This window comes from Malaclemys terrapin, chromosome 1 (genome assembly GCF_027887155.1).
Source record: "Malaclemys terrapin pileata isolate rMalTer1 chromosome 1, rMalTer1.hap1, whole genome shotgun sequence".
Taxonomy (NCBI): domain Eukaryota; kingdom Metazoa; phylum Chordata; order Testudines; family Emydidae; genus Malaclemys; species Malaclemys terrapin.
This window is the reverse complement of record NC_071505.1, coordinates 29,354,567-29,378,733: the sequence shown is the minus strand read 5'-3', so window position 1 is coordinate 29,378,733 and position 24,167 is coordinate 29,354,567. Positions and strand designations below refer to the sequence as shown.

At 45.4% G+C, this 24,167-nt stretch overlaps 1 protein-coding gene across 1 annotated transcript in view; it reads right to left on the bottom strand.

The window, feature by feature from the left end:
• Nucleotides 1-24,167, bottom strand: part of SLC2A13 (solute carrier family 2 member 13) — a 324,413-nt gene that overhangs the window by 65,603 nt on the left and 234,643 nt on the right. The window contains exon 7 of the mRNA XM_054018969.1: nucleotides 264-389. Within this exon, the coding sequence (XP_053874944.1) occupies nucleotides 264-389 (126 nt within the window). The remainder of the gene's footprint in view (nucleotides 1-263; nucleotides 390-24,167) is intronic.

The following is a 24,167-nucleotide window of genomic DNA, read 5'->3' as shown; positions in this document are numbered from 1 at the left end:
CATCATAAGTACTTCACTCCTAGACAGCTTTTATTTTCCTTGAAAAATGAAGTCTACATGGGACCTTTTTCATACTGGAAATGCATATTGTACATTATAATGAAATAATAATGTCAAAAATACCAGTCAAAAGATCAATTTTCTGGAAAGATGTTTAAGAATACCATTTTAAATTAAAGCATAAATGCTCACAGCAGCCTGAAATTAAATTCTGATTGAGGCAAGTTATGAATTAAGGAACATAAACTCTCAAAGTGACATACCTGCCCCATGCTGCTGCCATTGTAGATTCTTTCTTAACCGGAACACATGAGGACTCAACAACACTTGACTTGTTCAGTTTGTAGCAGAGACCACAATCTGGATCTAGCATGCATCCATTACAATAACTGAAAAAGAGAAACAAACAGACATGCTAAACAATATTTTCTTCACCTATACATGTGAAGTGAAACACTTACTAAGAGTTTGTTCTGAATATGCCTATTTAAAAGCATGAAGTTGTGTTAGTCTTTTCTTCTTCTGTGCCACATTCTAGTGAACGGGCGGTTCTGCGTCCCCTATCAGTGCTATTGTGAATAGTAAAATAATGCATACTAAATTGCAGCTGATCAAATACTGGGGTTCTAGGAAAATACACGTGGAACATTTTTGGTCGAGAAACAGAGAAAGTAACTGTAAGTGTATGAGAATGGTGAAGACCCCAGACATAGAAAAAGCAAATCTCACCTAATCTTTATACAAAGGTGAGTAAATGAATCAAATGATTTTAAGAGGAATTTAACCAGAAGCTAAATTTAATTAAAATCTACATGAATAAATAACTGTGACATATTTGTACATTAATCTTACATACCAAATGGTTAAAATGAATGGCTAACACACAGTGACAATTATAGTTACAATGCCCATATATGTTGAATCCTCTTAAACCACTGTATGAGAAAATAATCTTGCAGAAAGAAAATAGTAGCTGTATAGCTATTTGTTTCATAGCCTCTCTTCTACAACATAAAAGGCAGGGAAGAAGAACGATGGTCCAGTGATAAGGGTGCTAGTTTGGGCCTTAGAACAGTGGTACTCAACCAGGGCCCCAGGGAGGACGTGAGCAGGTTTTGGGGTGGGGGGCAGCAAACAAGGCCAGCATTAGACTCGCTGCAGCCCAGGGCAGTAAGCCATGGCCCCACCGCATGGGGCTGAAGTCCAGAGCTATGTGCCCCACCACCTGGGGCTGAAGCTGAAGACTGAGCAATATAGCTTTGTGGGGGACCCTGTGGCATGGGACCCCAGGCAATTGCCCTGCTTTCTACCCCCTAACGCCAGCCCTGGCTTTTATATTCAGAAAACCAGTTATTGTGGCACAGGTGGGCCATGGAGTTTTTATAGCGTGTTGGGGGGGCCTCAAAAAGAAAAAGGTTGAGAATCTCTGCCTTAGAGGATCAGCTTCAATTCCTTGCTCTGCCAAAGACTTTTTGTGGTGGACTTGAGCAAGTCACTTAGTCTCTCTCTACCTCAGTTCCCATCTGTAAAATGGAGATGACAGCACTTCCCTATCTCCCTGGGGTGTTGTGAGGCTACAACACATTAAAAATTGTGAGGTAAACAGATACATATTCCCTATTATCGGAGTAAGTAACAAAGAGATAGAGTAGCCTGTTCTTCCCCCACCCCCCCTCCACTATCTCTCTCAGCAGAAAGAGAAGAGCAGTGGCATAGACATAGAATCAAAGAAGCATGCTGACATTTTTTTCATTTCTAAAAATTTATTATTTTTAAATTAATATATTTTTTATTCTGATGTGGCTTCTGGAAGTTGAAAACCCAAATTTTATTCTGCCTTTGGGAACTTGGTAATGTATATACTGCAGCTTTTGAATTAATAATATAGCATCTAAATACAAAATCTGACTGCTTCAAGTGTTGTGGTCCCTTTCATATTCATGATTTGATCTTTAAAGTTTACTTGCATATAATTAGATGAATATATCATGTATGGTATTAAAAGCAACAGTGAAAAGGAAAAATAAGCTGAACAACTAAATAAACATTCTAAAATAAATACCAGCAGTAAATAATAGTAATAATAATAATTTTTCTTTAAAAAAAGCATGAACAAAATAAATAAAAGATAGCTGTGCTGTTTGAATCAAGTCTACCAAAAAGGAACATACTTTTTCTTATGAGACATGCTTTCAGGACAGAAATTCAGTTATGTTTTGTAAGTCATTTAGGGCTGGGATTGTCTATTTTCTGTGTTTTAGAGCACCCAGCAAAATGGGGCCCCAATCTCAAACTGGGCCTTTGGACACCCTCATAAGGGGGAAGGATAGCTCAGTGGTTTGAGTATTGGCCTGCTAAACCCAGGGTTGTGAGTTCAATCCTTGAGAGAGCCACTTAGGGATCTGAGGCAAAAATCAGTACTTGGTCCTGCTAGTGAAGGCAGGGGGCAGGACTTGACCTTCCAGTTCTATGAGATAGGTGTATCACCATATTATAATATAAATATTTACTACTGCTGCTTTGTTGCTATGTTTCAGTTGCAAGAATTTGAAAAAGCTTACATCCTAACACCACGTTACTCAAGGTAAAGTATTTTGGAGCATTTAGAGTTTTTTATATGGATTTAAAGGAGCAAACTGTAAAACTATATAAAAGTTACTGTTACATTTACCTTCTTAGGGGCTTGTGACCCTGCACTGACCCAGCTGGAGTTAATCCCACACTGTGGGCTGAAGAGGCCACGCCCCCTCGCCCCTGCTTGGCATGCTCAACCTAGAGACAGAATATAAAAGGGAGTGGCCCAGCTCAGTTTGGGCTGGCTGAGCAGGAGAGTGGACACATGCTGCCAGCTCCTGCCAGAGAATTACTGGAGCTACAGACTGTGGCGGCCGAGCCAATGGGATCGATGGTGGAACCCCTGATAACCCCGGAGGACAAGAGTGAGCTGGAAGGCCAACACCCCATGAGAACTGGCAGAGCAGAAACCATGGGTAGGAAGCAACCCAGGGAACATGACTGTAAAAATAGGAAACAGAGCTGAACCATCGACTACTGGTTTCACAGGGTGCTGGGTCGAGACCCGGTGTAGAAGGATGGGCCTGGGACCCTGCTACCATACCCCACACCTACTGCAGTGTGTGGGCACTGCTCAAGGACTCTGGCCACTGGGCCACACTGCCCCTGAGAGCAAGAGCAGCCCTGAGGACTCTGGCCACTAGGCCATGCTGCCCCGAGAGCAAAGGCAGCCCCGAGGACTCTGACCACTAGGTTGCGCTGCTTTGCTTTGTAGACTAGGACAGCAGTACCTAGTCTAGCCACTTGAACCATAACCCCTATTTTGTCCCATGCGACCAGACACCCCATGATGGGATGTATCTATGCCACGACAGTGCCATGTCTGCAGTCCTTACTCACATGAATGACAAATGCTGCAGGAATGTACCCTAGAATGTATTCCCTCTCTGATCTTTCAGAACCTGAATCTGCTGACCTGCAGAGCACCGTTTAAGATCTTGTTGAGGCTTCTTGTGATGGTGGTACATAATTCATGGCATGAGGAGTAGAGATGCATTGGAGAATCAGAGGGGGTGACCTGCAATTTATTTGTTCTCTCAAGCTCTATGGAGACTCCTGTCACTAAGCAATTAACATTTTTTTTAAATGAAGGTAATTTCCATTCAAAAATTTCATTAAACTGTTAGGCTGTAATATTTATCAATTACTTAAGGAGGGAAAAATAAGACAATGTTATATTTATCCTAAAATACAACAATAAAAAGTCTGGAAATTCCCGATTAAAATTAAACTTTAAAAAAATCCAACATTAGAAAGTGTCAATATATAAAATTAAGGAGACTGATTAGCTCTGCCCCGTATCACAAAAAAACTAGAGGAAACAATCCTAGTCGTGATGTGCATTTTCATCATCACAATGACTCAGAAAAACTGACAAGTGATCTAACTGTACTACCTTCCTAGTGCAGATAGACTAACTGTACACTCAAATTGTGTACTCCAAAATCCCTCAGTTTCATAGGCGAATTAAACCAACAGTCAGATTTAGAGTATTTAAGAGGTCCATAGCTGCAGGGTTAAAATTTTACTTCTCAATGTCCTTCAAAATTGCCATAAAAATGTTTCTAAATTGCATTCAGATAAGATGAGTATGCAGGGTATTAGGTTGACAGGAGCTGGGGGCAGAGTTAACGTTGTTTCAGTAAGCTTAACTGTGCACGTCTCTGCTTCATTAAGTTTGGGATTTCTTTAAAATGTAAATGTTACCCTAGAATTTCCAGACCGTTGTGTTTTTGAGAAAATTAATATTTGTAAGGACATTTTCCCTTTATATAACACATAGTTTGCCTGGGATTAACCTATTAAATCAAATATTTTTTACAGAATGATATAAACTGCAGAAAAGATGAGTTTTCAAAGAAAAAGAGGTAGTAGAGGGATAAATCAACTTTCCTTCACTCATCCTGATATATAAAGACACACACATCTAATAATTTGTACAACAGAAATAGAAAAAACTTTCAGGGAGAAGTCAATTTGAAAGGTAATTTCATCATAAGAATATTTCTCTTACAAGATTTCATGAGAAAAATGTAGCCCTGCAATTATCAATTGCAAAAGGAAACAATTCCAATATTATATTAGAGAGTCTTAATTACATTTTGTAAACTACTATTTGACAGGAACAGAAGACTTCAAATAAACCAGGATAAAGAGTTTTTAAAAAATCATAGAGGTGTATGTGTGGGCATGGAGATTTCACATATGGCATATAACGGGTGTATAAAAAATTGCATGACCTACTAGTGAAAATGATGCTGTGATGACAATGGAAGGCTATATTTTGGATTTTAACATTGTGATAACACATGCCATATGATTTCTTTTTAAGTGTGAGAAAACCCTCAAACTTAATACCATAGAGATACAGCTATAGACTGTATCATCTAGGCCAGTATCCTGGCTTCAAAAGTGCTCAAGCTGAAGCTGTGCCACATACTGCTGCTGTTGGCTCTCAGCAAGCCATCTGATGAGTTTCTTGACCTCCATTCTTTCTGGTTGGGAAGGTTCACCGTTTTAATGTCCAGCAGAAGGGGGAATTCGATTTGCTGCTGCACTGGGCTTGTCCCCCTGTTTCAGGGTTAGGGCGATGCCTGCATTCTCCACCGAGTGTAGTGGTCCCTTGCTCTCGAGGGCAGAGGGAGACCACTCTGCCTCGCTACAGGCAAATGGTAAACAATAGTCTATAGAGGGAAGCTCCAGTACTCTGGGCGGGACAGAGCACAGTCTTTAGCTCAGAGCCCTCTGGCTGGGACAGACAGCAATTAACAGTCTATAATGGCAGTCTATAAGGGGGCTCTGACCCTCTGGGTGGGGCATAACACAAACAATCTTTAGCCCGAGCCTTCTGGCTGGAACAGTCTATAGGTGCAGGCTTCTTGGTCTAGGATGAGTTTGCAACCACCCCAGGAGTGGGATGGCAGCTGTGGGGGAAGGGCAGGGAGACCCAGGCCCACCCTACTCCACCAGGTCCCAGTCCAGGGCCCTATCAGTGGTGGGCAGTCCTGCCACTGGGTTAATGGGGAAAGCCCCTGAACCAGGCTTCCTCACTTCCTGGTAGCACAGCTGACTCGAGGTCTGGCTCCCCCAGGCTACTTCCTACCCCACTTAGTCCTGGTCTACACTATGAGTTTAATTCGAATTTAGCAGCGTTAAATCGAATTAACCCTGCACCCGTCCACACAACGAAGCCATTTATTTCATAATAAAGGGCTCTTAAAATCGATTTCTGTACTCTTCCCTGACAAGCGGTGTAGCGCCAAAATCGATATTGTCATTTCGAATTACGGTTAGTGTGGCCACAATTCGATGGTATTGGCCTCCGGGAGCTATCCCACAGTGCACCATTGTGACCGCTCTGGACAGCAATCTGAACTCAGATGCACTGGCCAGGTAGACAGGAAAAGCCCCGCGAACATTTGAATTTCATTTCCTGTTTGCCCAGCACAGGAGAGCATAGGTGACCACAGAGAGCTCATCAGCACAGATAACCATGCAGGCCGATAATCGAAAAAGAGCACCAGCATGGACCGTATGGGAGGTACTGGATCTGATCGCTATATGGGGAGAGGATTCAGTACTAGCAGAACTTCGTTCAAAAAGACGAAATGCCAAAACTTTTGAAAAAATCTCTAAGGGCATGATGGAGAGAGGCCACAATAGGGACTCAGAGCAGTGCCGCGTGAAAGTCAAGGAGCTCAGACAAGCCTATCAGAAAACAAAGGAGGCAAACGGTCGCTCCGGGTCAGAGCCACAGAAATGCCGCTTCTACGCTGAGCTGCATGCAATTCTAGGGGGGGCCGCCACCACTACCCCACCTCTGACCGTGGATTCTGAGGCGGGGGTAATCTCATCAGCCACACCTGAGGATTCCGTGGACGGGGAAGAGGAGAAGGAGGAGGACGAGCTTGCGGAGAACAAACAGCACTCCGTTCTCCCCAGCAGCCAGGATCTTTTTCTCAGCCTGACTGAAGTACCCTCCCAAGCCAGTACCCAAGACCATGACCCCATGGAAGGGACCTCAGGTGAGTTTACCTTTTAAAATATAAAACATGGCTTAAAAGCAAGCGTTTTTTAATGATTAATTTGCCCTGAGGACTTGGGATGCATTCGCGGCCAGTACAGCTACTGGAAAAGTCTGTTAACGTGTCTGGGGATGGAGCGGAAATTCTCTAGGGACATCTCCATGAAGCTCTCCTGGAGGTACTCCAAAAGCCTTTGCAGAAGGTTTCTGGGCAGTGCAGCCTTATTCCATCCTCCGTGGTAGGACACTTGACCACGCCATGCTAGTAGCAAGTAATCTGGTATCATTGCATGACAAAGCCTGGCAGCATATGGTCCCGGTGTTTGCTGGCATTCAAGCAACATCTGTTCTTTATCTCGCTGTGTAATCCTCAGGAGAGTGATATCGCTCATGGTAACCTGGTTGAAATATGGGAATTTAATTAAGGGGACAGAGGTGGCCGTTCCTACTGGGCTGTTTGCTTGTGGCTGAAAAGAAATCCTTCCCTGCAGTTAGCCAAGCGTGGGGGGGGGGAGGAATTGGCGCTGAGCTTTTCGCCTTTGGCTAGCAGGGATCTTCCCTGATACCAGCCACGTGGTGGGGGGAGGGATAAAGCGATCATCCCAGAGAATTGGATGGGCGGCGGGGGGGGGGGGGGGTTAATTTGTTTTCTGCTGCTGAAGGTTAACAGGAAAACCGCAGCAGTCAACGGGCTTTGCTTGGTATGTGGGAAAGGAGGGCGCAGAAGCCGAAAGACAATGGCTTACCATGGCCGCATGCAAGCCGAATTCTGTTGCCCGGACCTGCGTCTGTGATCTCTAACAGCAAAGCCACAGGCACTCAATATTAAGATGGAAAATGCGACCTTGTACTGAAATCACATGTGCTATGTAATGTGAAGAGTATTTTTCACCGTGAAAGAGTCTAAGCATTGTTCTGTAAAATGTATCTGTAAAATGGGGCTGCTGCGTGATCAAACGGACATGCTCCGGCGTCTGGTGGAGCTTCAGGAATGGCAGCAGGCTAACAGAGTGCCGCTGCAGCCGCTGTATAACCTCCCTCCCCCCTCACCATGTTCCATAGCCTCCTCACCCAGACATGTAAGAACGTGGGGGGGAGGCTCCGTGCACCCTCCCACTCCACCCTAGTGGACAGCCCAACCAAAAGGCTGTCATTATATTGAATTTTTTCAGTGGCCTTTTACTTCCCTCTTATCCTCCTCCCAAACCTCATCCGGGTTACCTTGTCGGTTCTCTCCCTATGTTTATAATCAATTAATAAAGAATACATGATTTTTAAACGACAGTGACTTTATTTCCTTTAAAAGTAAGCTGTGATTTAAGGGGGGAGGGTGGTTTGCTTACAGGGAATGAGTCAATCAAGGGGGCGGGTTTTCAACAAACAGAACTTTCACACCGTAGCCTGGTCAGTCATGAAACTGGTTTTCAAAGCTTCTCTGATGCGCAGCGCTTCCTGGTGTGATCTTCTAATCGCCCTGCCATAATCAGCAGCCAGGCGATTTGCCTCAGCCTCCCACCCCGCCATAAAGGTCTCCCCCTTACTTTCACAGAGATTGTGGAGCACACAGCAAGCAGCAATAACAATGGGGATATTGGTTTGGCGGAGGTCTGACTGAGTCAGTAACGAGTGCCAGCAACCTTTTAAATGGCCAAATGCACATTCTATCACCATTCTGCACTTGCTCAGCCTGTAGTTGAACAGCTCCTGACTCCTGTCCAGGCTGCCTGTGTATGGCTTCATGAGCCATGGTATTAAGGAGTAGGCTGGGTCCCCAAGGATAACTATAGGCATTTCAACATCCCCAACGGTTATTTTCTGGTCTGGGAAGTAAGTCCCTTGCTGCAGCCGTTTAAACAGAGTAGTGTTCCTGAAGACGCGAGCGTCATGAACCCTTCCCGGCCAGCCCACGTTGATGTTGGTGAAACGTCTCTTGTGATCCACAAGTGCTTGCAGCACCACTGAAAAATACCCCTTGCGGTTTATATACTGGGTACCCTGGTGCTCCGGTGCCAAGATAGGGATATGGGTTCCATCTATCGCCCCACCACAGTTAGGGAATCCCATTGCAGCAAAGCCATCCACTATGACCTGCACATTCCCCAGAGTCACTACCTTTCGTAGCAGCAGCTCAGTGATTGTTTTGGCTACTTGCATCACAGCAGCCCCCACAGTAGATTTGCCCACTCCAAATTGATTCCCGACTGACCGGTAGCTGTCTGGCATTGTAAGCTTCCACAGGGCTATCGCCACTCGCTTCTCAACTGTGAGGGCTGCTCTCATCTTGGTATTCTGGCGCTTCAGGGCAGGGGAAAGCAAGTCACAAAGTTCCATGAAAGTGCCCTTACGCATGCGAAAGTTTCGCAGCCACTGGGAATTGTCCCACACCTGCAACACTATGTGGTCCCACCAGTCTGTGCTTGTTTCCCGGGCCCAGAATCGGCATTCCACGGCTAAAACCTGCCCCCTTAACAGCATGATCTCCAAAGCACCGGTGCCCGTGGTTTGATAGAAGTCCATGTCCATGTCCTCATTACTCTCGCCGCCGCGCTGCCGTAGCCTACTCCTCGCCGCCTGGTTTTGCAGATTCTGGTTCAGCATAAACTGCACGATAAGGCGCGAGGTGTTTACAATGTTCGTGACTGCTGTCTTAAGCTGAGCGGGCTCCATGCTTGCCGTGGTATGGCATCTGCACTGTTCATCCAGGAAAAAGGCACGAAACAGTTGTCTGCCGTTGCTTCCCTGGAGAGGGGGGAGGATATACCCAGAACCACCCACGACAATGTTTTTGGCCCCATCAGGCATTGTGATCTCAACCCAGAATTCCAATGGGCAGAGGAGACTGCGGGAACTATGGGACAGCTATGGGATAGCTACCCACAGTGCAACGCTCCGGAAATCGATGCTAGCCCCGATACATGGACGCACACCGCCGAATTAATGTGCTTAGTGTGGCCGCATACATTCGACTTTATACCATCTGTTTCCAAAATTCAAATTATATAAATCCGGATTAATCCCGTAGTGTAGACATACCCTTAGTCACTGAGGCTCTGTTGAGTGGGGGCTTGGTCTTGTTGCCTTGCAGTCAGGCAGGGGCAAGTGCAGTTCTTTGTTGGGGGTCTTCTGTCTCCTCTGACAGCAAGGCCTTGGTCCACCCAGGGGCTGGTCTGGGATCCTGCACAGGACTCTGCTACCTGAAAGAGACGTCTACTCTCTCCCGCTCTCCCGTGGCCCAGCACCTACTGAGCTCCAGGGCTCTCCTTTTATACTTCCTGTCCCGCCCTGGTATTTCCAGCGAGGGAGGCGGGGCGGATTTGGCTCCACCCACCATGGAGAGTGTAGTGGTCCCTCACTCTCCAGCTCGGAGAGAGGCCACTCTGCCTTGCTACTCTAACAAACAAGTTATTACAAAATTCAAACACGCAGGAGGAGAGAAGCGCATTGTAATTATTTCATTTAAAACATTTCTCTTTTAAAACCGTGTATAAACTATCAATTGCAGTGCATAAAAAAATACAGAAAAGGACAACTGAATAAGTTAATGGAGGACCTCAGGCCTATGATAGTACAAACCATTCAATCTTCTCTCTCTGGGTATAAGGTCATTAGGACTACCTGGCATATAATGATAAAACTTGTAAAGTTACCTGTGTAAATACTCTCTTTGGGTGGTGAGAAAAAGAAGGGGTAGAAGAGGTCTCAGAGGAGAACTGTGAGTGAACCAAATAAAAGCTACCTTAGAGCAGTCAAACAGATTCTGAGGCCTGCGAGAGACTTCAGCTGAAGACAGAAGAGACAGATGAAATGGACGAGGAACCACCATTCAGGCCCCACCAGTTCATCTGAATAAACCACTTACGAGCCAGAATTAGGGGAAACAGAACTTCAGGATCTCCATACGTCTCTAGAATTTTTCTTTCCTTTTATTAGGTCTGGCTCTGGGTGGAAATGTGGTCAAACGTATGTGACACTAGACAGGAAGTCAGGACACTTGGATTCTACTCCTAACTCTGCCACTGCCTCGCTGCGTGAGGTAAGTCACTTAACAGTTTCGTGCCTCAGTTTCCCCACTCTGAAAAAATGAGGATAATATTGTTCATCCACCTTTGTAACTTCTCAGTCCTGTACCAGTATTTTTATGACTAAAAATTTAATGACTCCAAAGTTCAATATCTTGAAGCCTGCACAGATGGAAATGGGTGCTTTATACCACTGGGAGGAGAAATTCCCAGCTTCCCGAAGGGATCCTGCATTCACTTCTAGCTCTGAAAATGCCTGAGATCAGACTTTACAACTTGTGACATGTCCAGATATAGAAAAGCTTATGGCTCTCTCTCAGCTCTGTACAGTTGGATTGACAATAACTAAGGCACTGGACTTTACAGGGAGAGGGACATAAAAAATATTCCCAGTAAAATTGGAAATATTGAACTCTCTAAAATATACCTTGTCACTTTTGGGGGGTAAGCTGTATAAATCAATTGTGTGTGGCTAAGTCACATGTATAATGTGGCTACCTCAGTTCCATGCTAATAAAATAACAATTAAAGAATTGTAATAGTCCTGGCTTTAAAGTCTAATATATCTTGAAATATTTCAGTGCTTCTGTACAAGATTGTTCTTGGTCACTTCTGGCATCCAAGCACCAGAAACAGGCAAGAAACAAACAAGACCCACAGATTGCAAACCTTGGTAACAGAAGAGGGCCAAATCCCCTTGATTAAGCAGCAGTTATCCTATTTACCATCTCTTCCAGATGGATTATAGTCAAGACATTTTCAATAACCTACTAACAATACTTCAGTCATATTCCCTGTTCATGTCTCAGATCCAAGCAACAGTCAGACATTGGGAAAGACAAAAAATGCCCTGTCCTGGAAGGATAATAAAGAGATGTAAAGCTCAATGTCACCCCCATACTGATGGCACCACACCATATAATACCTCATTATCTCCTTTAGCGTTCTCACGAAAACAATGCACAGGAGGGTAAAAGAACAGAACCTTGTAGTAGGGCACACAAGAAAGCCTTGGGGCAGATGAGGAATTGCCCTAGGCTAGCCCCCTGGGTCCACTGCCCACAACTCCACATAACCTTACCCTGCAAATGCCAATGGCCATCATTGTCAGGGACCATGGGTCTCAAATCTGGAGCCTAGTAAGCTCCAACCTGCCACACAGCAACTTGCTAACAATTGCTAAGGCAAAGCTGAACCTTGACAGAAGACTCCAGTCCTGGTACCTGACTGGCAGAATGCTGGGGGTCCTGACTGGTCCACAGTGTCTATATAAATCCAGCACAAGAACAGGAAGTTGTCCATGCAACAGGGACCCACCTTGCTCTGGACTGTGAGCCTAGTGCTTCCTGCTCCTGCTTCCGCTCCCACTCTTGCTCCCCAGGCTTGACTCTAGTTATTGATTTGTGGTTCTCCTGCTTCTGATTGCCTGGTAACCTGACCCTGCCTGCCTCCTGACACTTGATTCTTGGTATGCCCTCTGACCTATCTTAGACTCTGACCTCCTGATATCTGACCCAGCCTGACTCCTGCTTTGACCACTAGATCAGACAGCTCAGCAGATGTCTTCATGCACAGTATCAAAGGCAACTGGTAGAGCTGAAGAAATCAGCATGGACTCTTGATCATGACCTGCTGTGATGAGAGCAACCATCAATTAGATCACTGCAGACTCTGCCATACCCCAGGCCTAAAGCTAGACTGAAAGGAGTCAAGGAACGCCACGTACTTCAAGAACAGATAAACTCTCATCTGAATCTTGATTATATAAAATCCAGATGCGTTCCCCGAGCCAGTCCGATAATTAGGATTTACTTGTATTGCCAAAGTGGTTTTGCTGTGGGTACTTTTCATTTCTTCTCAATCGAAAGAAAACACACAATATTCTACCTTATCTGCCCCTTGCATTCTAGCATCCTAAAATAATAGGGTAGGAACAGGACAATAATAGGCAAGACTGTGAAAATACGGGGCTGGTTTCTTTAGTAAATATGTAATAAAAACTTATATAAGAGGTGATGGAACCTTGCTCTCTCCAGGGGGGAACTGACCATCATTTCCACCCACAGTGAACCAATGCTTCCTTCCCACAAGCTATCATCAGCCATGATGGATGTGGGTCCAAAATGCAAGTTGCAGCCAGAAGCTCCCCAAGCACATCCAGCCCTTCAAGGATTCAGGGTGGCAGAAGCTCAAGCATAGAAGATACCACATTTGTCCACTCTGAACGCAGAATCGACCATCACAGATGCAGAAAATCTGAGCGTATTGGTGTAGTAGACCAACAGAGAGCTCAGACACCACAGCAAATGTGTATCTATGCAGAGAAAACTCAGATCCTGCCTACTAGCTGGAACTGTTCTGGAAATTAGTGTTCTGCTTCTAGCCATGCCATGAGATTTCAAAAATGTATTTATGCTACAACCAGTAGTTTTCTGCTACTGATACCTTATCCTCCTCCTTTCCACTTTCTATGTCGCAGGTCATCTGTACATCTTTGTGGTGTGCAAGGACAAAGAATCAAAGGAGAGATATTAAGAGCCACAGCATGAGCCCTGGTTCAGTACTAACTCAGAAAAAAGAGCACTATCTCCCACATTATTAATGATACTTCTTGCAGCACCCAAGTGTTCCTTTGAGATCTCCCGTTGAATTTTTCTGGCTGCTTAGCTTGTAAGAGTTGGTGTGATCACAGAATAAGGTGATATAGCCACAAAGATTCAAGTGTATCCTGGCACAGTCCTGTTTGCCATAGTTCATAAAATATTACAAAGAGTCATGTATGTGATTTCTCTGTTGGTCCTCTAAGAACAATTTTCACAAAGTTTACATTCGCCCTATCACTACATTATGCAGTGAAAGAATGCTCAATTTGCAGATAAAGCATCTGACTCTCTTATTCCATGAATGAGGGAGTGTCAAAGCGACAAGGGAGTTACGACACACTATTTTCTAATTGGGTGAACAGATAGTTCTGCCTTCTTGGACTTCTGTGCTTTGCAATGAGTCTTTCCATGTACTGAATATTAGGTAAACTACCAATCTGTCCTGGTCCCACTGATCATCAAGCTGTGGTATGTGAAACTAAAAGCGTTTAAAACAAACAGAAAGAACAAAACAAGAAAGTTATAGCAAGCTTCAGTTATTGGCTCCAGATTCTTCTCATGTGATTCCCAGTTTAGTTGTTACTCAGGCTGTGGTGAGCATACTCAACTGAACTGCAGTGGAGAGCAAATAGAATAAGAGCTACTTGTTTCAGAGGTTACAGTTATCTAGCACAGCTTAAATAAATTTGTAAAAACAGACCAGAGTTCTTTTCCGTGGCTTGCCCGAAGCACCACCTTAATGATTTCTTTCTATTTCATCTGCTTGTAGCCTTGAGCTGTGTTCCAATGGAAAGTCAAATGACTACCATTGAATAGCCATTTATTCTTGGACCAGGAGTTCCATGAATAAATGAGTTACATGAATTCCGTGAGTTACATGAATTCACATTGTGTCAGGGTTTGACCTTAAGTCTTTGAGGGAAGATCAGTCTGTGTCAGAGGAAAACTAGAAATCTAGTGGATAAAAGACTTAAAGCCTTTTCAGATGTAATTTACAATTAAGTTTTAGGTACTGCAGGTGGCTTGCTGTTTCAGAACATTTTGCATTCCTCCATGCACTGTGTTATTGGAGAAGCTGAATTTTTGCACTGATTGCATCTAGGAAGATAATTTATAGCTTTTTCCAACATCAAGACTGAGTAAAGTCGAGTAGTTTATTCCAGTATCTCTTGAAAGTATACACCGGGGTAGACAACCTATGGCACGCGTGCCAAAGGCAGCACGCAAGCTGATTTTTAGTGGCACTCACACTGCCCGGGTCCTGGCCACCGGTCCGGGAGGGCTCTGCATTTTAATTTAATTTTAAATGAAGCTTCTTAAACATTTTAAAAACCTTATTTACTTTACATACAACAATAGTTTAGTTACACCTCTACCCCGATATAATGCGACCTGATATAACACGAATTCTGATATAGCGCGGTAAAGCAGTGCTCCGGGGGAGCGGGGCTGCACACTCTGGCGGATCAAAGCAAGTTCGATATAATGCGGTTTCACCTATAATGCGGTAAGATTTTTTGGCTCCCGAGGATAGCGTTATATCGAGGTAGAGGTGTCTATATTATAGACTTATAGAAAGAGACCTTCTAAAAACATTAAAATGTATTACTGGCACTCGAAACCTTAAATTAGAGTGAATAAATGAAGACTCGGCACACCACTTCTGAAAGGTTGCTGACCCCTGGTATACACCATCTCTAGTATATTAAAACTTTTTCACAGTACAGCAGACTAAGCTATACCAGTTAACAAAAAGTAAAAAGGGATTGGAAAGCTGGGTTGAAAGGAGTGAATGAGGAAGAGAAAGGGAAAATTAAGAGCATTAACACCCTAACTTTGTGTAGATGGTTTGCTTTAAATTTTATGCCCCATAAAAATCACTTTAGCACAGAATATACCTAAAAGTTTGCAGGCCAAAAGGAGTTATTGTAACAAAGATAGAAGGGTTCTTAAAGAGATCTTAAAATGTAAATGGTCTTGCAACCTTACGTCATATAGTATATTACTCACATATTATGTATGTAGGTACAGTGATGTGGCTTACACATAACATACAAAAAAGTACTGTGCACATCATAACCTTTATTGCTTTAGTAGATATCAGTATAGACCCCCAGCATTTCACCAGTAACCCCAAAGAATACTCAAATGTATGCCAGATTCAAATGTGTGCATGGATTCAACTCCCAAGGAATTGCAAATACACACTACAACCCTTGACACGTATTCAACCCCACCCACAGAACAGTGGTGCCCAACCACAGGCCTTCAAGGCGCTACACTGTAGCCCTCAAGGGTAACTGTGTTAAGAAGAAAACTAGTATTTGATTACAATTTGAAACGTGTTCCCTGAACGGGTCCCTCTCTTTTAATCTAAAGCACTGGGGAGGCGATAAAGCGGGGCCATCTCCACAACAGCCTTCCACTGATGCTCCAGAATACAGCTGGTCAGAAATTCTCCAATGAAACATTTTCTTCATCAGAGAAAGCCACTGTGTTGAAATCAAAACATTTCATGGAGACAATTCCATTTTCAACAAAGCTGCAACAGGACCGTGTCAACCAGGCAGGTTTCGAAAGCAGCCTGTCTGCCTGCCAGTTTGCCGGCATGGCCCCTCGGCAGCCTGCCTGGTAGGCTAAGATGGAGCAGAGAGTCTGGAAGCCCCAACTCCCAAGTTCCAAAGCTTCCAGGCTGTTATGTAGTGGGACTCCAAGGGCTTTCAGGATCCCAGCTCCCACAGAACTCACCAGGTGTGCTGCTACAGAACAGAGTTCCCAAGGCTTCCAGTTCCTCATCAGAGTGCCTGGTGGTCTGATGGCGAACTGGGAACCTGGAAGACACAGCTCTCAAGTGCTGAGGTTTCTAAGTTAATCAGGATTTGCAGGCTCCTGGCTTCCCTTCAGCTTGCCAGGTGGGATGATTAGGAGCAGGAGCCTGGAAGTGCCAAATTCTGAAATACTGAAACCCTCTGTGAAACGGAATGGCTTTTCTATGCAGAGTTCTACCTCCTAGACAGCTTGCATCTAAGCCAGGATCAGGTGGAGCTGTTGTCCCTGTGCTGCAGCAGCTACTCCAATAACTACATGCTTGTATCACTAACAGGCTGTGGGAGCCCCTGGGAGAGCAGAAGAGGTGCCTCACTGGTTCTGCCTATAAAGGATGGCTCCCCTCTTCCACACAGCCATCCAGGGAGGCCTAGAAGAGGGGTCAAAATGAGAACCACCAGTTACAGCTCCCTGATTTTCTGTGCTAGCCCCTAACTTGTGCCATCAGGCAATGGTTCCCAAAGGACCATACATCAGCTGGAGCACAGCATGCACCTGCCACTCCTCATACCCAAGTGGCTGCATGGAGAGAGCCACAGGGACTGGCTACATTAGGGTTACCATACGTCCGGATTTTCCCGGACATGTCCGGCTTTTGGGGGCTCAAATCCCCGTCCGGGGGGAAATCCCCAAAAGCCGGGCATGTCCGGGAAAATCGGGAGGGCTGGGTGGTGCTCGGCCGGGGCCGGCGGTGCGGGGCCGGGGGCATGGTGCCGGGCCGGGAACCAGGGGCGCAGTGCAGGGCCGGGCGCGGGGCCGGACGGGGAGCTGGGGGCGCGGTGCCGGGCCGGGGTCCGGGCTGGGAGCCGGGTCGGCCGGGCCGGCGGGGAGCCGGGTCGGCCGGGCCGGCGGGGAGCCGGGCCGGCGGGGAGCCGGGTCGGCCGGGCCCGCGGGGAGCCGGGCCGGCGGGGAGCCGGGTCGGCCGGGCCCGCGGGGAGCCGGGCCGGCGGGGAGCCGGGTCGGCGGGGAGCCGGGTCGGCCGGGCCGGCGGGGAGCCGGGCCGGCGGGGAGCCGGGTCGGCCGGGCCCGCGGGGAGCCGGGCCGGCGGGGAGCCGGGTCGGCCGGGCCCGCGGGGAGCCGGGCCGGCGGGGAGCCGGGTCGGCCGGGCCGGCGGGGAGCCGGGCCGGCGGGGAGCCGGGCCGGCCGGGCCGGCGGGGAGCCGGGTTGGCCGGGCCGGCGGGGAGCCGGGCCGGCGGGGAGCCGGGTCGGCCGGGCCCGCGGGGAGCCGGGCCGGCGGGGAGCCGGGTCGGCCGGGCCCGCGGGGAGCCGGGCCGGCGGGGAGCCGGGTCGGCCGGGCCCGCGGGGAGCCGGGGAGCCGGGCCGGGGGTGCGCCGGGGGCCGGCAGTGCTGGGCGGGCCGGGGGTGGTGGGCCGGGGCCGGGGCCGGCACCCCAGGGCCCGAGCCGACCCAGGCTGGAGCCGCCGGGGGGGCTAGCCTGGGCTGCGCCTCCTCCCCCCCACACCCCCCTTACCTGCTTCAGGCTTCCCGCGAATCAAATGTTCGCGGGAAGCAGGGGAGGGGGCGGAGACTTTGGGGAGGGGGCGGGGTTGGGGAGGGGGTATGGGCGGGGCTGGGGGCCGTGGAGTGTCCTCCATTTGGAGGTACAGAATATGGTAACCCTAGGCTACATCCACTGGGGACTCTCTTTCAGCCAGGTGTCTGTGATGGGGATGATATGGTTCATGGACAGGTAAAACTGGGGCCCTTATATTACCTGGATTCCAAGACTGTGGCTGTAACAGGGGACATTTTTTTAACCAATGCTACTATGTTCTCATCAGAACAAGAATTAGCCAAACAGATTTGACAACTGGGCTGACTTTCTTTATAGCACTCAACATGTATTGAGGGCCTTTAAAGCACAAAAGGAGGGAATAAAAGTGAAGGGTAGAAATGAAAAGAGAGAGAAGAGAAGGACAAAGAATGGGGTGGAATGATGGGAGGGAGAGGAAATCTAGAGAGAAAAGGGGAAGGGATATAAAAAAAAAATCTTTAGAAATTGAAAAGCCATTCACCACTTAGGACACTTGCAACAGAAAAAGGCAACCATTCAGTTTCTAAATACTACAACTTTAAAGGTGAAAATCATTTGGAAGCAGCTTTTATTTTATTATGAAATTAGCTTTGGAGAATGCTGTTTCACAATGGGAAATCACTTGTGAGAGTGCCTGTTGGGGACTGTTGCACACAGCTTTTCTGTTACTCAGATAGGATTTTTCTACCATTAAATAAATAATTTAGTTCAAGTAGAGATTAAGTGACTATATCTCCCTATTCTCCCAGGGTGAGTAGGATTCAGTTACTATTCATTTTAAGTTCTGCAATTGCTTCTTTCCTCACTTTTTTCCACTGGTTAGGGTGTTCTGTACTTGTATTTGTTAGACATTACACCTCATGCATGAACTTTCTGCAAAGTCCTTGTCAGTTTGGCTTTTCTATGTGCCTCAGAAGCACCTTAATTTGAAATGCAAATTGTACAATGCCTGTTTTTTGTGGCATGACTTACAGGGCCGGCTCCAGGCACCAGCTGAGCAAGCTGGTGCTTGGGGCGGCAGATTGTTCGAGGCGGCATTCTGCCCAATCTTAGGGCAGCACGGCTGCTTTTTGTTGTTGTTGTTCTGCTCCGTTCGCCCTGTAGGGGGCGGCAGCGTGGAGAACCAGAGCGCCTTGCAGGGCAGTCCTCTTCCTTCCCTCCCCTCCGACCGGAGCGGAGCCCTCGCGGCAGGTGGCAGGAGGCGATGCAGTGGGAGGGGCCACGTGGCAGCGCCCCTGCTGTAGCCCTGGCCGCCCCCTTCTCTCTCTCTCCCGCTCGCTCCCGCCCCCTCCCCCCCGCCAGCCGGTCCCCCTGCACCCGCGCTCCGGCCGTGCCGCAGGTTTCTTTAAATTTATTTATTTATTTATTTGCTTTTCCGTTCTGGCCACCTCGTTTTTTTGTTTGTTGCTAAGGGAGGCCAAAATGCCAGAGCCGGCCCTGATGACTTAGCAGTAAAGGCCTTTTTTCAGGCAGCTTGTTCTATGGATGTCATTTCTCTTTTTGACAAGTGAATTGTCCAGTTTTTTTTGCTCTGATCCTCAGTTTTGGGGTTGTTCAGTTTTGATTTATTTTAAGATTTCTGAGTGCTTTGTACAGTTTATGCTGAATTTTCAACTTTGTCTTCTGAATTCTTTTATCCTCACCAATCCTTTCCAAAGACCAATTGCAGAACAATATTAATATTCTCTTGTTGTCTGGTTAAGAAAATCAAGACAGGGCCTGAAAATCTATTCTGGGCTTAATAGTTCTTGTAGTTAATATATGGTTTTGTACTATCCTACCACATGGGCAGAGTACACAGTCACCCACCCAGAGGAGCAAAGCATTCTATAAGTAGCAGCAGGCAGTGCTCCTGTCACGTAACCCCATTAATACAGTTACTTCCCTTAATTACCTCAGGCAAGAAATTAGTACATACTTAGTATTTCTGATTATCCCTGCGTTGCTTCCAAAGATTAACCTAAATCTTGACACTAAATAATTAAATATTTAAATTTAATTAGATTAAATTCCATTAAAAAGCAACACAGGGAGAATGTTAAGGTTGCTCTGTTGAGCAGTCAAAAGCCAAGAATCACAGGGTTGTTTGGCATGCACAGAAAAGCACCCAGTTCTTCAAGGTGTTACACTTGTGTACCTAAAATTATACAAAATATTAGGATAATATATCAAGTATTTTAACAAACATAATGGTGCAGGAGAGGAAGAGTTAAGACTCCAGGTGCAACTGTAATTTTGTCATTTTCTTACTTCTGAGTGATTAACTGGGCAATCTTAACACTTTCAACTTTGTTTTCTAATGAAATTTCCTAGGATTCTTTTTTTCTTAAGTCATTTTAAACTCGATATTCCATACTATGGAAGTGCTAGGTTAGACACCAATGGCCCTGTCCTACACACTTTAAAATGTCTGCACAAGGCAACCTCTCCCCTGTACACCTTAAGAAGTTCTGCTGTGAAGCTTAAGAGCTGTGTGGCTTTTACCTCATAGACTTTAAGGCCAGAAGGGACCATTATGATCATCTAGTCTGACCTCCTGCACAACGCAGGCCACAGAATCTCACCCACCCACTCCTGTAACAAACCCCTAACCTATGCCTGAGTTACTGAAGGCCTCAAATCATGGTTTAAAGACCTCAAGGTGCAGCGAATCCTCCAGCAAGTGACCCGTGCCCCATGTTGCAGAGGAAGGCGAAAAACCTCCAGGGCCTCTGCCAATCTGCCCTGGAGGAAAATTCCTTCCCGATCCCAAATATGGCAATCAGTTAAACCCTGAGCATAAGGTAAGAAGTCATGCCTAATTCACTTCAAACTTTACAAGGATCTTGGTCCAGTAAAGAGCTGAGCCCTTCCTGAAGGTTAGTGAGCACCTACAATTCTCACTGATTTCAATGGCAGGTGAGGATGCTCACCTGGAAGATATACACGGCTCCAGGTCACCTACTGGAAACTTATGCATATCCCCTTCTCAGACCTCAGTCCCTTTCCTGCTTCCTCTCCACCTCAGCAGAATCCCTGCATTCCTCCCCAACTCCCCTTCTGAAAGCTGTAGTTTCCTTCACATGCCAGTGCAAATTCTGTCACTGCTCTGAAAAAATTTCTTTCAGCCCTGGTTTACTTCTTACATCCACTACAAGCACCAATTGCCCCAAAACACACCACCTCCCATAGACTTATGTCCTGATTTTACTCTGGCCAATCCAGGAGCTCCTGTTCCAGGTCTCTACCCACTCAACTTCCCTACAATCCCCCAAATTCCTAATAAATCTTCCCAAACGTCTCCAAATATTTCCACATGAAATTATAGAAGTTAAAAATGGAAAAGATCTATCTGATTGTGGAGTCTATCTCCCTCACAGTGCAGAACATCACAGAATAATGATGGAGGCTACCATCTGCAATATGAAACACATGGAATAAGAAAAAGCTATTATAGTAAGTTGGAGACCATGCAGTTCAAAAGTAATATATTAACAACTCTGAACAGACTATAAGTTATACTGTAAGCAATTGGGGCAAGGGATGTCTATGTACAGCACCTAGCACAATGGGCCTCTGATCTAGGATTAGGGCCTCTAGGCACTGCTGTAATACAAATAACCAGTTATTATAATTGATTCTCTTTTCCCTTTGTACCTTATCTCTTCATAAGTTCATCCACAAAACAAATTCAGCTACCATCTCTGTGCTGATGACTCTCAAACCTACTTTTTCTACTCCAAACCTGTCTCCTTCTGTCCAACGAAGATCTCGGTGTGCTCTCTGACATTTCCTCACAGATGTCTAGCTGTCAGCTCAAGCACAACATAGCTAAAACAGAGCTCTTAATCTTCCCACTCCATGATCTCCTCATTTCCTCCTTTCTTGATTACTGTGGACATCACTACAATCCTGCCTGTCACTCAGCCCCATAACGTGAGCATTATCTTCGATTTGGACCTCCTTCTAGGTCCTCATATCCAAGCAATGTATAAATCTTGCTGATTCTTTCTGCATCACACCTCAAAGATATGGCCATTTCTATCCACTCAGACGTCTAGATCTCTTGTCCTGACTCACACTGCCTCGCATCTTAATTACTGCAACATCCTTTCCCTTGGCCTTGACAAATGCAATCTTGCCTTGCTCATTTCCAGAATGCTGCCGCAAAGATAATTTTCCTAGCCTGTTGCCCCTCTCTTTGCATCCCTGAATTGGCTCTCCCTTCTCTATTGCATCAAACATACACAGCTTGTCTTCACTTTCAAGGCTCTTCCCAGCCTATCACCACTCAATGTACCATCTCTCATTCACTATGAAGATGTCTGCTCCTACCTCCAATTGGCCCATGATGCCAGCCTCCATTGCCCCTTTGTTAAATTTTCAAAAAAACATTTTCCTGGTTTCTCCCATGATGCCCCTAATGCTTGGGTGGAACTCCCTATAACAGTCTGCAAAACTAACTCATTATCCATCTTCAAAACCCTTTTCGCTGTGATGTCTACAAAAACAAACTTGACAATGGTTAGCCAGCTGGTGTGCTCAGACTACTGCCTATTATATTAACCAATATTATCCCACTGTTTCCTTGTGCTCCACCTTCTGTCTGAATACATCAGTTGTCTCTTGTCTTAGAGTGGAAGCACTTTGAGTCATGGACCATCTGTACAGTGCCTAGCACAATAGAGTCCTAGTCCATTACTAGGGTTCTTAGGTGCTATGGTAATATAAATAGTAAATGCATAATTACAACCACTGAATTTATTGTACAGAGGCCTTTGATAGGAACTCATTTATAGTATCTATACAGTGTACACACATTTGTGACCTTTCTTACACACACACACACACACACACACACACACACACACACACACAGAAAGAACATTCCACTGCCCTCTGCTGGACAAAATATCAGATCTGCTCACATGTGTAAAGTCAGCCTCTCATGACTAAAATGTACAGACAGGGCCGGCACTTCCATTTAGGCAACCAGGGCCCCAGGATTTTTTTTTTTGGGGGGGGGGGGGGGGGAGGGACGGCATTTTGCCACCCTCAGTTTCACAAATTACCTTTAGAGTATTACTTTTGTAACCCTTGTTTGTGATTAACATATTTTTAAAAATAACTCCTAGGGAATGAAAATGAAAGTGTCAGAGATATTCTATTGAATAGTGGAAATAACTGGATGTTCCCCCATTTATACAGGTCTTGACCCAAAGTCCACTGAAGTCAATGGAAAAGTTCCCATTGACTTCAGTGGCCTTTGGATCAGGATGTTTTAAATGGTTAGCTATCAAGCTCTGTGTTTTCAGTGTGATGTGAAAGGAGTTTTGCACACAACTTTCATTACTAATAGGCAGAATACCCTACACATTCTTCTGAAATGGTCCTTTCTGCCCCCTAGGATTTAAAGTTACAGTATCAGGTTTGATTTTGACCAGCAACATGCTAGCAAAAGGTTAAATGCCAACACCTGAAATGGCTTTTCCTACTTAACCAATTTCCGGATTTGTACTAAGGTCATTCTTCAGTTCTACAGCATGAGCTCTTCACTAGAATTTTAATTACATTTTGACTAGAGCAGGCAAAAGTATTCTGGAACACAGATTTGTCCCTCAATTTACTTTTAGTTCTTTTGGGCATTGGAGAGGAAAGCAATCCCTGTGTTTATCACTGTAATTCTCAGTTATTAGGATGTCTAGCAGCGCTGTCTCTTCAATATCAGAAAAATAAAACAGGAATAATATTTTAAAGGATACGAGGTCTGCAATATCTATATATCACAACTCTACAAATCCTGATCACTGCATTGTAAATAACTCATAGCTATGAATTTGGGTTAGCTGGGGCAGATGTAAGCTCCAATAGCTATTTTTTCCCATACTCACTGACAGGATACCAAAGTATGAACTCCAGGTAAAACAAATTTAAATTGTTTGTTTTGCTGGGTTTTTCAAAAGACTAAAGACAATGCTATTTTATTGTTGAACTCAAACATATGTTCTTTTTCACTTAATGAAAATTTGTTTTTATGATTGTTGTTCAGCACCCAGAGAGCTTTTGTGTGTCTGGGTGCTTTATAAATACAATTATTGATTACTATTAAATACTTAGAGCTATTAACTGTGTAATATAACTAATGTATAATATTATTAAGCATGAATGCCTTCATCTTAGTCAGTGATGCAAACTCGCTTGATGAGATTAGGAAGATTAATTGTGTGAGGATGACTCAGGCAAGGATGAACACCACAATATCTGTGTGCTGGGTACAACAGATTGGCTCCTTTACCTTAAATGAACTCTGAAGGCAACTAGTTCTGAAAGGAACTGAACGGGAAAGTTCTTGCACTGAAATAGTGTACCCACAATGATGTGAGCTGAAGAGTTACATTCATAGATACATTAATAGATTACAAGGCCAAAAGGGACCATTGTGATCATCTAATCTGACCTCCTGTATAACACAGGCCATAGAACTTCCCCCAAATAATTCTTGTTTGAACTAGAGCATATCTTCTAGAATAACATCCACATCTTGATTTAAAAATTTCCAGTGATGGAGAATCCACCCTAACCTTTGGTAAATTGTTCCAATTGTTGAT